The 16342-nt window shown below is 37.7% G+C and overlaps 1 protein-coding gene across 1 annotated transcript; it reads right to left on the reverse strand.

The window, feature by feature from the left end:
• Positions 1-1613: 1613 nt before the first annotated feature.
• LOC116334302 (deleted in malignant brain tumors 1 protein-like) lies at positions 1614-16115 on the reverse strand. The gene is made up of 13 exons (XM_031757712.2): positions 15588-16115; positions 14367-14569; positions 13204-13341; positions 12966-13077; positions 11515-11701; positions 10299-10440; positions 10001-10156; positions 7110-7165; positions 5330-5505; positions 4705-5105; positions 4411-4507; positions 3203-3431; positions 1614-3104 (listed from the first exon to the last, which is right to left on the reverse strand). Exons 1-13 carry the CDS (start codon positions 15708-15710, stop codon positions 2896-2898), a joined length of 2229 nt encoding a protein of 742 aa, XP_031613572.1. The 5' UTR covers positions 15711-16115; the 3' UTR covers positions 1614-2895.
• Positions 16116-16342: the final 227 nt, after the last annotated feature.

Genomic DNA, 16342 nt, shown 5'->3' on the forward strand with positions numbered 1-16342 from the left:
TCAGGAAGTCCTTGATCCAGAGGCAGATGGGGGTGGAGAGTCCCAGGTGAGACAGTTTCTAGACCAGGATCTCCGGGATGATATGATTGAATGCTGAGCTGAAGTCCAGAAAGAGCATTCTCACATAGCTTCCTCTGTGCTCCAGGTGACTCAGCGCAGTGTGGAGCGCTATGGTGATAGCGTCCTCGGTGGATCGATTAGTCCTGTAGGCAAATTGGTGGGGGTCCAAAGTGGGAGGCAGACTGGCCCTGATGTGCATAAAATTGGGAAAAACTGTAATTGTGTACATAAAGGGAATAGTAAGTGGTGTGGATCACAAGACTGTCAATCAGGACGCAGCATTTGGAAGCTTTTTGTGTTGCATTTTTGCTTTCACTCTGTTGTTTACTGATACAGACCCTGTTAGGTGACATTTTCTATCTTGTTCCTACAACACTCATCAATTTTGTAAACTTTAATTACAAAACATAACATAACAACTTAAACATTCGACAACATTGACGAGCCCACAGGCCCTGCCGGCAGCCGGCAGCCGCCGGGAGTGAGCCGGGTACATTAAACATTACTCTTAATTGAAAAGATAAATTGAAATGCATAACATGACGTTTGCTTATGTGTTATATGGGAATTCTCAGGTCCCTAGGAAACTCTGCAGTACTGAGAGCGTAATTGTGGGAGTTGCTTAGTTAACAAAAGGCCGTGCACCTGGTGTGGTAGGCCTTTATCTTGCTCAATGAATGGGGTCAATTCAAGACATTCCTCTAAGCCATGTGCTGTAAATGTACTATTGTTAAAGGATGTTTTGAGGTTTGGTCAGTCCTGAATGGTATTACACTTGCTGTAGTAGGCGTTGGTGTGCTATAGGGAAAGCTAAGCAAAATGACCACCTCCAGGCCAGATCAGTCACTATAGCTGATTAACTGATAACTTGAGAGCTGGATGTTTTCTTTAGAGATATATCATAAACTTTAAAAGAAAACAAAAAAAACAAAAAACAAATTGGTGTTAATGAAGTACCATTTGACCCATTGTGTCATTTTCCTTGTTAAAACACTTCCTCAGGAATCGCTTGTAGGTGCCTGAACTGTGGGGACTGAAGTTTTTGATAATTATTGAGCAGTTTTTGTTGTTGCATTAATTTAATGTAATTAATATAATCTTATTTGTTGTATTAATACTATATGTGATTCTAACTGTTCATTATTTGATCGAAGAACAAATGTGTGTTTCACTGAGAGCGTACCCAGTGATAAAAATATTAACTGGAATTAAAATGTGTAAATCACCAGATTAACTGAAGAAATTGCTGTTTATTGGTATATTTTTATGATCTTGGGATTTTTTTAATCACCATATCATAAGATCTCTGAAGTACGTGGTATAATTGGGATAATTCTGATAATTTTCTGTGAAATAAGAGTCATGTGACCTATGAAAGGCCCCTCTGTGATTGGTCAGATGCTGCCAAGGCCACCCCTTTCATATGAATGTTCTGAGAATCTGTTCAAATCATCAGTCTTACTTTGGCTTGGATTTTCATTCATGTCCAAATAAACAAGCCCACTTAATAACAGATTTTATATAAAGTAAATGAAAACGCATAACAAACCACATGCATACACACCCAGTATTGTGTTTATTATGTGATTTCAATTTCAAGTAGAATTTAAATCTAGTGTATTCCATTTATTGCCAATAAATCCCATTTAAATGACAGAATTACATATTATTACACTTTCGGACATTACAGACATTAATGTGTTGTCTTTGAAGGAAGGCCATTTCTTACAGAAATCATTTTTTCTGTAAGCCAAAACAAACCCCAAACTCTCCACCACCACTAACACAGAATCTGCAGCTAATCTCACTCTTTATGTTTAAAGTTATGAAAAAATATGTCTAAATTAAAGAGAACCAAATCTAGTGGAGTGTTAGGGGGATTTTTCAACATGCAGGCTTTTAGCTCTTAGTATTTTAAACAAAATTTTAGCCTAAACCGCTATCTTTTCTTAAACAATAATGTTTTGTAAAAGCAAAAGGAGAAAAAAACCCCCCCAGAAACAAAGCTCCTATAAAGTACATAAACTAGTTGCTAAAAGACACTTTCTGCCCGAGAAGCCGGCCGCTTTTGTTGAGAATCAGAAAGCAGAACGTTTCCAGAAAGTCGATGCTATAATGGCATGAAAAAAATCTGGCAAAACCAGTTTTGAATACAATGTTGCTTTGAAGTTCTAACTAATCTGTGGAGATGAGCTTTGAACAGAAGGTCATGAATTGTCATAAATTGTTCTTGGCATTACTTTAAAGCATGTGCCTTTTAGTGAGTGCGCGGGTATTAGATATGTTAACATGCAACCCCTATCAGAACTAATCATTTTGTCTAGAGGACTAGACGACCGAGACACCACATATAGACCAATCACCTTAAAAAAAAAAAAAAAAAAAGATAATTAAGCAAGTCTGTCTTAAAGTCCCACCGTCATGGACCAATTGTAGAAAGGCTCTGCTGCTGCCTAGTGAACCCATCATCCAAAATGAATTCTGACTCTACTACCTGTCCACACTCAAAAAATATTAACAGTGTAGTTCAAATCAAACGAGCATCTTCTAAATTCGTTTTTACCCATTCATGTTATTATCCCATCAAAGATCACATAAAGAATAACAGTAGAAGATACCTACTTAAATATTTGACTATGTACAACTTCAAAGCTTCATAATAGCTATCAGTATTTGAGTGTATTTTGGCAGGACTGATGTCTGCCATCTTTTCAGGTGAAAAGATGTTTTTAAGGGTTGTTTAGCAGCTTTTGATGCAATTTTGTTTTAAGACAGACTTTGAAGAAAGTGATCATGTGAAAGTGAGACAAACACAATTGTGAGTAAATACTGGGTTTAGTTCTCCCATTCTGAAGCTATGAGAACATTGCGGTCTTCTGCTCTTCTGTTCTTCCGGTAGTAACGAGCCATAATGCCCAACAGCACCACTGACACTAAGAAGGCGCTGGCAAAGACTGCGGTGGAGATGTTGGAGCTGAAGATCTTCCTCATTTCCCAACCTTCCCCACTTGATTTTGTGCCTGGAGAAGCTGGTGGAGGACTCACTGAAAGACATCAATAAATGGATAGTTGGACAAGCTGGCAAGCAAGTAAGGAGGCAGAGAGGCAATCAAACAGGTAGATTGATAATATTTGGATTAACCTTCTGGAAGTGTGCCGCTTCTTTCCATCAGAACATCCTGACTGTTCTCTGCTGTATCAGGAAAAGGCTGCCCAACAAACTGCAGAGGGCCCTGGGTAATGTAGTGGCTACCTGTCTCCCTGCTCAGGCCTCGCCTACGTCTGCGTGATGGATCCTTCAGACATCCCTGGGCACATCTGGAAAAGGGACTCTCAGGCTCACACAGGATTACAGAGCAAGTGATGTACACCTGTAATGTGGAAGGGTAAAGGCTTTGGAATAACAAGTACTTGTCTAACCACCAGTCACCCATCTTGAAATGCTTGAAAGGTAGTCACCACAACTTAAAAACTGCATGTACACCAATCAGGCGTAATATTATGACCACCTCTCTGATACTGTCTTGGTCCCCTTTCGCTGACAAAGCTGAACTGACCTGTACAGAAAGGTTTAATCACTCATCCAACTGACTAATCAGTCTCACTGAACCCGAGATTTTCCAGCAAAATATTGTCTGTCGCATCACACTACCTCTGCCTTGCCTTCTTCCCATACTGCATCCTGGTGCCAGGTGTTCCCCAGGTATGTGGCACCCGGCCATCCACATGATGTAAACGTGTCATTCATCAGTCCAGGCCACCTTCTTCCATTGCTCCGTGCCCATTCTTGGCACTTTCAGTGATGGATGAAGTTTAGCATGGGCACCCTGACTGATCTGATCCCCAATACGCAGCAAACTGCCATGCACTGTGTACTCTGACACCTCTTTTGGCAGTTTGTCTGTTTAATCAAACCAATAAACCAATAAGTACTGCAATTTTGGAAATGTTCTAGCCATCACAATTTGGCCCTTGTCTAACTCACTCAAATCCTTACACTTGAAGTTAAAATGTTCATTTGCTCCCAAATGTCTCCTCCCTACGAACAGATGGCATGAAGTGATACCAGTGTTGTTCACTTCACCTGTCAGTGGTAATTTTGTTATGTCTGATCGGTGTATATAGTTATTAGTCAAACCTGATCAAAAAAAAAAAAACTTTTAAAAATTTTGCTGATTTTGTACCAAAATAATTTTTCAAGCTTTTTCACACTTGGAAATTGGATACAAAACAGCAGGAAAGCAGTGATATCAGGATTTTCTTTGTTATGCATATACTCTTCAGTACATAACTGTGTGAATAATATTTTTGTATAGGTTAGAGGTTTGTATTGGTGTTATCCAAAGTTACCTGGTCATAGTTTCCAGTAAATTTAAAGGCTTGAACTCCGAAGTTGAATGCAGTTTGATTAGATGGGTAAATTGTTACTGTCTCGTCTTCTACACACCTGAAAGAAGGTTTAGGTCAATCGTATGAAGCAATGTAAATGGAAGATGTCATTTAATAATTGTAAGTTGTAGTAATTAATATTGCTATTTAATACAGCTAAAATACACTCCTCTGAAAATATTATCGACAATTTAGTTGTAAGGAATTTTAAGCATTTTTTAAATTTTACAACACTTTTTTTGCATCAGCACTTACCCATTCCTGATGATGTAGTACGAGAGGCTGTTTTCAGGGTTGTTATCAGGAGTGGCTTTGCATGACTCAACAAACAACATCACGTTTGGTAATTCTGATCTAGCTTGAACGCCCATAAAAATAGTCTGCAGCAGCTTGACTTGTACTGGATAGGCACTAGCCTCCACTCTATTTGTAAAGCTGCTGTTGTGGAAAATTTCAAAAGTGTAGCCAAAGCTTCCGAAGTTGGACTCGGTGAAAATGTAGTCAGCGTTGTGGAGATTATAGTAATTGGAGATGCTGATGGCTTTGGGAAACTGGCATGAGAAACCGATTTTAACTGTCTTCCTTCGAGTTATAACCTCAGTAGGCAGCTCAAAGGAGTTGATGTCATTCTTGAAAATGATATAATCACCTTTATCCTGTATTTAAGACAAACAAAGGAAAAGCGAATAGTTGCCGTGAGGATAATGAACAACGGTTGTGATGTTGTTCTGATTGCAACATTTTTAATCAGTGTAACGAGACACAATATTCTTCTCGTTGCCACGTACAGTAACTGGCTTATTTTACAGACTCATTTTTTTCTTTTCATTAATGAAAAAAACATTTTTATCTACAAAGAAATGTAATTGTTTTTCCAAACCTCAATTTTTGTCCCACAAGTGCTGAAGGACATTGCACCCATGATGTGAGTGCTGTTGGAGGTGAGCGAGCATGACGGATCACTCAGCTTGAGAAAGTTCTCGTCAATGCCAGGCATGGAAGCTTTATCAAGGGCCACTGTCATCTTATTGGTTGAGCAATGAACAGTGGCCTTGCCTGTAAACATCACAATCTATATTAGCTACCTATTAGGAATAAAGTATTTTATCATACATTACTACATATTCATATTCAAAATCATTAAAAAATAAATAAAAAGCTATTATAAAAGAAGAAAACAAAGGAAAAAAGAAAATAGCAAAGAAACAAATGTGATTTTACTTAGTTATAAGAGTCAATGTTATAATTAAATTAAAAACGACACATAAATGTGAAAAAACCCCTGCAAAATAACAATATCAATTAGATAATAAGACTAAGTAAACTGAAACATAACAAAGATAATATTGAAATCTAACTAAAATATCTTTGGGTTAATTTATGTCAGTTTGTGAAGAGAACTAGCAGAAAACCACTAAATTATACTGGACTGAAAAAAACTAAAATATCCAACATGTATGCATTTACATCTCAAACTGTGTTTAACGTTTACCATATACTTGTAAAAGAGGTTTATAAACGCATTTAATTACATTATTTAAAAGAATCTAAGAAATGAAACATTTTATTCAGTATATTTATAACCTCGATTTACAATTTAAAAAAAAGCCTAGGTGCTGTGTAACATGTAAACTGAAAACAGAAGGGAGTGATTTGCAAATTTAAAAAAAAAATTATTCACATTGAAAATATGTTACATGTTTAAACTGATCCACTTTACTATTTTAGAACAAATATTAGCTTATACTGAATTTGATGGCAGCAAAAAGTAGGAGCAGGGCAACAAAAGTAATAGCTAGAGGACTATTTTGAAACTGTTAGAGTACCCGAGAAGAAAAGGCAGGGGTTCACCAATGTGCACAAAAAGTTAGTCGACAAATCAATGATAATTTTCAGAATAACGTTATTATTTACAGTACATAATATTAAAAGACGAAAAGAATCTGGAGAAAGCTCAGATTCTTGCTGAGATATTGGAAGATTGTGATCTCTAAGCCCTCAGGTAGTGTTACATTAACAACAGGTTTTAGACCAGCGTGCGCTCCCACACAGATTACATGTTTTCCAGGTAGACAGAGGTTATGATGCATCCTGTATCTATTACAACAGCAATGCTTTCATAGCAGAAGAGTTTGTGTGCTGAGCTGGCCTGTCTGCAGTTACCAACTAAATGCATTTGTTAAAACAGGAAGTGAAACACAAAACAAATGAGACTTGGGTCTGTTGTGCAGTTAGAATCATATATCAGAGAAGACTGGGACAACACTCCTAACAACTGATCTTTGGGACTGTTAAAAAAGGAGGAAATTCTACACAGACGTAAATATTGCCCTGTCCCAACTTTCATTCAAAATTATCTTATTTTACAGTATGCCAAATCGTTTGGAAATAGGGTTGAATAAGAAAATGCAAACAAACAATTAATTTACTTATGTAATAGACATAAACAAAAGAAAAACACTGTTTTAAAAGTTCTTTAGGTTTTGTTTTTATGTATTTTTTAAGAGAGAGTACTGTCATTTTAAGAGGTTTCATGGGAAGCAAAACAGAACCACAAGTTTGTGAACAAGTGGCCAGCAGTGTTTGTGCTGTTGCCATGGCACTCTTAGTTATTACACGCATTGCTCGTTTGTCAAGAGAGAGAGCAGGTGTTTACTAACCTTGTGTGGTAGATGCTTGGGTCACCAAGACAACAACACACCTCATCTCTGATTGGCTTAATGACAAAAAAAGGAAGAAAGAAGATATTTAAGTGAAAATATGGAAAGAGACAGCTTAAATGTAATGTTAACTTGAAGACTGCTCATTATAGTAATCCAAATATCTAATCAACTTTTCACATCAACAGGAACTCAAAGCATTTATACATGTAGACGTGGTGAAGACTGTCTGCTGAAGGATGACTGAACATGGCATGGCTGCTGATAACAGATGGACCAGTGTGAGTTTTCAGACACTGTTGATACATGATGTGCTAACGCACAACTATCTCTAGGGTTTATAGGGAATGGTCTGAAATGAGAAAATATCCAGTGAGCAGCAGAATGGCCAGATTACTACTCTTTCATATATATACAGGGAGTGCAGAATTATTAGGCAAGTTGTATTTTTGAGGAATAATTTTATTATTGAACAACAACCATGTTCTCAATGAACCCAAAAAACTCATTAATATCAAAGCTGAATGTTTTTGGAAGTAGTTTTTAGTTTGGTTTTAGTTTTAGCTATTTTAGGGGGATATCTGTGTGTGCAGGTGACTATTACTGTGCATAATTATTAGGCAACTTAACAAAAACAAATATATACCCATTTCAATTATTTATTTTACCAGTGAAACCAATATAACATCTCCACATTCACAAATATACATTTCTGACATTCAAAAACAAAACAAAAACAAATCAGCGACCAATATAGCCACCTTTCTTTGCAAGGACACTCAAAAGCCTGCCATCCATGGATTCTGTCAGTGTTTTGATCTGTTCACCATCAACATTGCGTGCAGCAGCAACCACAGCCTCCCAGACACTGTTCAGAGAGGTGTACTGTTTTCCCTCCTTGTAAATCTCACATTTGATGATGGACCACAGGTTCTCAATGGGGTTCAGATCAGGTGAACAAGGAGGCCATGTCATTAGTTTTTCTTCTTTTATACCCTTTCTTGCCAGCCACGCTGTGGAGTACTTGGACGCGTGTGATGGAGCATTGTCCTGCATGAAAATCATGTTTTTCTTGAAGGATGCAGACTTCTTCCTGTACCACTGCTTGAAGAAGGTGTCTTCCAGAAACTGGCAGTAGGACTGGGAGTTGAGCTTGACTCCATCCTCAACCCGAAAAGGCCCCACAAGCTCATCTTTGATGATACCAGCCCAAACCAGTACTCCACCTCCACCTTGCTGGCGTCTGAGTCGGACTGGAGCTCTCTGCCCTTTACCAATCCAGCCACGGGCCCATCCATCTGGCCCATCAAGACTCACTCTCATTTCATCAGTCCATAAAACCTTAGAAAAATCAGTCTTGAGATATTTCTTGGCCCAGTCTTGACGTTTCAGCTTGTGTGTCTTGTTCAGTGGTGGTCGTCTTTCAGCCTTTCTTACCTTGGCCATGTCTCTGAGTATTGCACACCTTGTGCTTTTGGGCACTCCAGTGATGTTGCAGCTCTGAAATATGGCCAAACTGGTGGCAAGTGGCATCTTGGCAGCTGCACGCTTGACTTTTCTCAGTTCATGGGCAGTTATTTTGCGCCTTGGTTTTTCCCACGCTTCTTGCGACCCTGTTGACTATTTTGAATGAAACGCTTGATTGTTCGATGATCACGCTTCAGAAGCTTTGCAATTTTAAGACTGCTGCATCCCTCTGCAAGATATCTCACTATTTTTGACTTTTCTGAGCCCGTCAAGTCCTTCTTTTGACCCATTTTGCCAAAGGAAAGGAAGTTGCCTAATAATTATGCACACCTGATATAGGGTGTTGATGTCATTAGACCACACCCCTTCTCATTGCAGAGATGCACATCACCTAATATGCTTAATTGGTAGTAGGCTTTCGAGCCTATACAGCTTGGAGTAAGACAACATGCATGAAGAGGATGATGTGGACAAAATACTCATTTGCCTAATAATTCTGCACTCCCTGTATGAAAAAAGACTGAAGTAATTTAACTGACTGAATATTAATGCAATGCTGGGCAGTTTTCAGGGAAGTGATCGATCTAGAGTTGTGACTGTTTTGATGAGTTGTAGATTCAAGTGAGAAGGGCATCAACATAGTAGCAAAATCCTTTGGTAGTAAAATATGTGTGGAAACAACAGCAGTGTGTGACAATGTGTAATGTGTACGAGGAAATGTGCTGCTGATTTGAGAACTGCATTAAAGTGGTGAGAAGGACTTTCCTGCTGTGAGAATTGTGTCAAAGCAATCAAGAAAAACTGTAAGGTCCCACCACAGCATTTCAGTGGAGTAGAGGTCCGAACTACGATTCTTTGTTTTTCAGCCATTCTGCTGTAGTTTTGTCGCTGTGCTTGGGATCATTGTTGTGTTGTTTCACCCAGTTTTCACCAAGCTTTGGTTGTCAGATTTGACTCTGGGACACTTTAACACACAAAGGAGTTCATGGTTGACTGTAAGACTGCTAGGTGCCCCGGTCCTGTGGCTACAAAACCATCTTCAATCATCAGCTTTCCCCACTGCGCTTGATGGTTCTGAGGCACTTTTGCTAATATGCTGTGTTTGGGTTACAGCAAATCTCTACTTTAGTGTCATCTGTCTAAACGACATTGCTCCAGAAGTCCTATGGCTTGTTCACATACAACTTTGCAGCTGTGTTGCCATATTTTATTTTATTTTTTTGCCATGTTGCCAGTCCTTCCAAGCAAGCTATAATTTTTCACTCTGAGCATTGTCTGGCTTTGGGATGATTTTCCTTGGACATTTATTCCTTAGATGATTGGCATCTGTCTACCTTTTTTTTCCACTTGTGAATAATCTTTATTATTTTAAAATGCTTGATTTAAAAATTAAAAACTGTAGGAAAATATATAAAGGCACTCACGTGTCAATTGTCTCTGCAGTGAAGCAGACTGGGACATATCTGTACAGGTCACTGAGCTGTGGTGTCCAGCTGAGAGTGACTTCTGCTTTTCCGAGCACATCATCTTTGAACACTTTGGTCATGTTCTGGGGGCCACTGACCTGAAAGTCGTGGATGCTTTAGGGAAATGAATAAACATTACACACACACACACACACACACAAAATCCACAGAAATTCTCTGAGCATTATGTCAACATTACAGGGTTTTTGTTTAGGGAAAGCTAGTGCCATAATTAATCATTTCAGTAAGTAAACACCTGGCATGGCGAGCTTCAGCTTCAGCATACAGCTGGAATGTCTGGCCCACAGTGGCATGAAGAATATCACCGTGTGAAGGGGTTTTGTACAAGAATATGGGCTGCACATGACCGGCTTCACAGTTTGGTATTGGCAGGAGGACTAAAACACAAACAAGGCAGAAAGAATGTAAGTTTTGTTTCTATGAGACCTCACAGTTTCTAGTATTGTGCAGCCATACAGTGGCCTCTCTGAGTTAGTTGGTTGGTCAGTCACCACGTCAAAATAAAAGTGAGACAGTCTTCAAGCTGCCAGTTAAGTCATAAATTATCCAGTCAGTTAACCTTGCTTTGCTGTTACTAATGACTCTTGCTTGTGTCGCACTAACGTAAAGGAAACATATTTGAGTTTTTCAGAGATAAAGTGTAACTTAGAAAAAACAAAGGTAATTTCTTTGTTTATTTAAATTTAACCCTTTAAAGGCCAGCATGTCATGTATGATGCGTGTTTTTGTGAGTTTTTGAGACTTCTACATCATCAGCATGATTTTTTTATTTTTTTTACTTCTACTTTAAATTGCATGACACATTTTTAAGCACTAAATTGCAAAAATATGGCTTATGTAGCAAATGTGATACAAATTAAAACTCATATATATGCAGATTAAAATTTGATATATTTTGTCTAAAGATTCAACAAACACTTCATTATCAAAAAATTAAAGTTAGGTTCATTAGAAGCAACTTTGGAAGCTAAAGTAAGAAAATGTATCCAAATACTGTACTTAAATTTCACTTGTCTTAAATATTTATTATACTATTTTATATAAACTGTATACTCTACTCTTACATTCTTAGACTATTTAGTACATTTAATAAACAGGGTTAAATGATAGATTAGACTTGTTGCTGTTTTCAACTGAAAGATCAGAATACAGTATACAAGTTACATCATGTGAGAAACTCTTATAACACAAATAAAAGATATGATTCGAGTGGAGACTGGGACTCGTGTTGAGTCATTATTTTTTTGTTTTTTTTAATAACCAAACCACATAAAAAAGTTTTAATGGTAATGTTTTAAAATACCTTTTTCACATGACCTTGTGGAGTTTTTGTGATATTTATGACTGTATTTATGATATTCCTCTTGTGTTTATACATATTCAGTATTCTTGGGGTGAGGTGTTTATTATGTTTGTGTCACACTGACCATATACTTTTATGAATCACTTACCCTCAATTGAGAACTGCAGCTTTACTTTGCAGAGAGGAGCTGAGTTCATGCCAGAGGCCTCACGAAACACCGATGTTCCGTCTGAGTAGGTCAAAGTGATGTTGTTGGTGGAGAAGTCCTCTAACATCAACTCAAACACGTGGATTCCAGTCTCAATGTCACCTGTACTTGTCAGTGTGCATGTAGTCTAAAGGGACAAGAATAACAAATGGACATGACAGAGGTGCTGTTTTCTCAGAGCTTATTAAACACATCTGTTTTGAACAGACAGGATTCCAAACATAGTTACTATGTCACCGTTTTTCTTTTGGTTTCATTTCTTCTGTGTTGTCTGGTCCAACTCCTAGTCACTCCTGTTTGCTGCATCACCTGATCTCCTGTGTGCCCTTGTCCTACCATCATTCGAGTACTTCAAAGTAGTCATCTGTTTTGTATTTGGTCAGTTTTGTGTTTCTTTTCTTTTCTTTTCTTTTCTTTTCTCACTTGCCTAGTCCGCACAATTTCTATTCTATTTCTGCTAACTTATATGTGATTCACACCTTAGGTCTTTGCTCTGTTCAGATTCACAGTGCGTAAACACATGCTTCTAATAAATCCAAAGGCATACTATTAGAGCTGATCTTATGCTTAAAGCATAACAATAATCTTTTTTTTACACATTTTTAAAGTTTTTTTTAAAAAGAAAAGATTTTATTCTCTCTCTTTGCAAGTAAGCATGCAAATGATTGTAATGAGACTACAAGATGAGCTTAATGGAGATAGTTGGCTAAATTATTTGATTTTTTAATGGGTTTATTATAAATTTGTATCTATTACATCAACTATATTGTCAACGTGCAGAACATACTGATCAATCAAAGCATTAAAACCACTGAAAGATCAATTATTGATCATCTTGATGAATGCAATGGGAAACCTTACATCCATTAAGTATGTTACTTTTATAAATACCCCTGACCTAATCACTGTAGCTCACTGATTAGAAATGCACTATGTACAAGTACATTTTTGTACATTTTGCACTGTGACAAAGAACCAACGGTGATAATACAACAGGACCCAGAGACTCTGCTGCCAGTGTCCTGGTGCCAGACACTAATTGACACCCATCTTTCCCATAAGATGGGTAACAGCTGCATAAAATTCAATGGTAATTGTCTGTTTTTCATAATAGCACTCATCTTGTCTTACTGGCCATTTAAAAAGGTCTTCCACAGTGCGAGCCATATACACTCAGGCATTCACTTTATTCTTTGCAAGAATTTGATCATTCTCACATCCATACACAACGATGGATGCAACAGGGGAAAATATGGGTTTTGGCCTGATGAAACCAACATTTTGATTAATATATAGCTGTGCCTAAAATTAGTGGCTTATAATGCTATAATGATTGTTACATCAGATGACCACATTGAAGGTCATTAGAGCCCCTGTTTGGTCCGGATTACCTCGTCTAGAGTGAAGTTTCTGGGACCGGATGTAGCAAAGCGACATTTCACTTCATCTCCATCTGGATCATGTGCCAGAATACGAATCCTCGAAAAACAGTTTTGAGGCACCCTGCAAGAACAGGCATCATATTAGTACATATTACAGTAATTTAACAACTAATCATTGTGTGATGTTTATGTAAGATTTCCAGATTCACGATTTTATGTTGAATCAAAAAAGAAAAACGGCATGTACCGCAAAGAAGACACTGTTGTTGTTACGGGACAGCTGTTGACAGTGTGCGTATCAGATCGAGTTCCCAGGTCCAGCTCAGCATATGTTGTCCACTGGGTTTTCCCTTCAACATTAGACACCCAGCAGCAGCCAGAGTCGCTGAAAAGGAGGTGTTGTAGTTATACTCGTCACTTGAACCAACAATGGCTGCCATCTGAGAAGTGAAAAAACTCTGTCTGGTCTGGATTTTACATACATCTTTGATAAGAGAGCATTTTGGTGAAGATACTCAATGTCTATATCACTACAAGACAGACTTGCATTTATTCTTGATTTGTTGGTGTTTCCAAAATATGAGGAGCTGATATGGAGCAGCTGTGGATCAGGTGGTAGAGCAGCTCGTCTACCAATCACAAGGTCAGTGGCTTGATCCCCAGCTCCTTCTGTCCATGTGTTGAAATGTCTTTGGGCAGGATTCTGAACCCGAAGCTGCCCTCGATGCATTCGTCGTAGTGTGAGTGAGTCTAAATGTGCTTAAGTATCGTTAAAAGCACCATCTAAACACGTGTGTGTGTGTGTGTATGAGAATAGAAAGGCACTATACTAATCCCTTTACCATTCTGATGCTACAATTAATGCTTTGTTTCGTTCTTTTATTTGTTCACACACGGGTGTTTCTCATAAAAGGCTGGGCTGTCATACCAACAAAAATATTCCAAATGCCAAACTTGTGTTCTATTCAAGTGTCCCAGCAAGTGTGACAGTCAGCCAGTGTGGTGGAATGAGAAGCTGAATATCACTTCTCAAAACAACGCTGACAGATACTGTGCTGTGGAAAATGCAGGGTGTGATGTGTACTTAGGCCCCACTTCCTTAAAAAGTGGCTCATACTTTCATTTTAAACCTTTGTTATTTGAGCTCGTTTTTCAAAGTAAAGATCAAATCTGATCAGCCTATAGAATAAATAATAGCGTAACAATTCAGAATGTATTGGCCAGTCCTCAGTACGAGTCCACTTACTACGGATCCCACTGCAAGTGGACTGACTTTTCTCAAGTTCTTCATTTTTAAGTTGTACTAGATCATGCTTGTTAAATACAATGTTGTCCTCAGTCTGTGAGATACACCAGAGTAACTAGTGAACACTAAATCAGATAAGCTGTGTTATTGTGCCCTGGACTTACCTCAGAGAAAAGGAGGCATTATTAGTCAGGATGGTTGCTGTGGTGTGTCCTTCAGATTGGCACCAGCGGCCTTGGCCTGTGCTGTCCTGGTCTGTTTGCAGGACACTCGACTCGTTAAAGCCTGTACATACGCCACTATCACATGAGAAAGATGACTGATCCTGACAGTTACTTTTGCCATTCTGCCGGTGATAAAAGGTCACCTAGAGGGTTTAAAAAAAAATTAAAAAATTTCTGTGCACACAAAATCTGCATTCTTTGCATATTCAAATCAATACAGTTTTTTTCCCCAAGTTTTTGAACAATTTCCTTCATGATTTCAAACCAACTTTGGTGGGGCTGAAATATTAAATAACAACTCCTCCCTAACCCCTGTTCCCCAAGTCGTTGTTGTTTCTTGCATGCTTATAAATGTGGAAACTATAACATCTGTGAAAGCTATTCTACAGTTGTATTTTGAAAGGACCAGATTTCTGTAGTTTTCAGAACAGAAAGGTAAACATCAGATAAAACCAGGTTTAAAACTGTTGCTTCATTTCAGTGTCAAAGGTTTTAGTGAGGGGATTTTAGATATCTCGTTTTATCACTTCTTAATAAACAAAAAGCAAAAACAAGAAGGAAAGTAAATGTATTTCCTCCATGTTTTCAGCTCTGTGATGCTTGATAAACTGATTAATAAAATTCCTAATTAAAAACAAAAATGTAGAAATGTAGAAAATGTGTAGAAAATAAAGAATTCATATTCACACACGCGTTATCATTCCCTGACAAATGAACCCACTCTTAAATTCCTGTGCTTCTATTTTTGTTCTAGTACATTTCTTTTAACAGATACTGAGATCGCACATTTTCATTACTATCCACCATTTGGGATTTCTGAAGTTTTTTACTCACAAAAATATTGAAAAGCTTTAAAATTACTGTACAACATGCATGAAAGTGTGAACTATTTTCTTCATCACAAGCGTTTGGATTGTATGCAAGTGTTTTGCATTCCAATTAGGTTTCTTCAGAACTAGCAACGGGGCTGTATGGTTACTTAATTTTTTTTTTTAAAAGGATCTTTTTGCAAATGCCACTACTTTAAAAATATGCATTATTACACTAAATGTAAACTAATCTGTGTTGTGATCCATATTGCCCATCTTTCAATATCATGATGAATCTCAATATTAAAAGAATATAGTGAAAGTTTCAGCATATATACTTATTTTGTATTACCTTAAATGTCCCACCCATTTCCTTCTCTGGAGCCATGAAACTAATGCTGTCTCCATAAAAGCTGAGAGTCGACCCAATCCCCAACAATGGGAACAGCAGCAGGAGAAATACACCTGCCTCCATGATGTCTGAAAGAATCTGTATGTGCAAAATCTTGTTCAGCCAGTTTCAGTCCCTGGGACAGAAGAGGCGGGGAATGAACTAACAAGAATAACCTGATCTCATCGGACCATCAGAAATGTTTTATGTGGTTGTATTATGTGAAAATGATTTTATATGCTAGAATGATGAAGACACATTCTGTATTTGACCCACTGGTCACAATGATCAAGTCAAGTCATTTATTTTGCACTGTGCTGATTTTTATGATTGCATGTTGTGTGATGTGATGATGACCAATCTATCTATATACATACATATGCATAGATAGATAGTATAAGATAGGATTGGATATATAGAGGTCTATCTACTTTGTCAGTCATCATTACAGTTTCTTCTGATGTTTATTTTGTTCCTTCAGGATGTTTATAGAAGCCTTTTCTTTTAACTTTTTTGTTTTGTTTTGTTTACATTAAATGACATGTTTGACTGTATGCATTTTTTCCAAGGGTGTGTACTGATTCTATTATGAACATAATGCTGATTATGCTGTGCGAATGAAAATGGTTTTTAAAAATGCGATAATTAATCGACTGTTTTATTTTAAAGTCGGTGAAACACGGATGACTTTTTACCTTTTTTGGATTTTGGGCCAC

Source organism: Oreochromis aureus, linkage group 1, assembly GCF_013358895.1.
Source record: "Oreochromis aureus strain Israel breed Guangdong linkage group 1, ZZ_aureus, whole genome shotgun sequence".
NCBI lineage: Eukaryota > Metazoa > Chordata > Actinopteri > Cichliformes > Cichlidae > Oreochromis > Oreochromis aureus.

Coding starts and splice junctions, on each gene's coding strand:
- LOC116334302 (XM_031757712.2), bottom strand. CDS start 15,710: ATGGAGGCAGGTGTATTTCTCCTGCTGCTGTTCCCATTGTTGGGGATT. Junction 5,106..5,329: donor CTTGTGGGACAAAAATTGAG/GTTTGGAAAAAC, acceptor TCTTAAATACAG/GATAAAGGTGATTATATCAT. Junction 3,105..3,202: donor AAGCGGCACACTTCCAGAAG/GTTAATCCAAAT, acceptor GATGTCTTTCAG/TGAGTCCTCCACCAGCTTCT.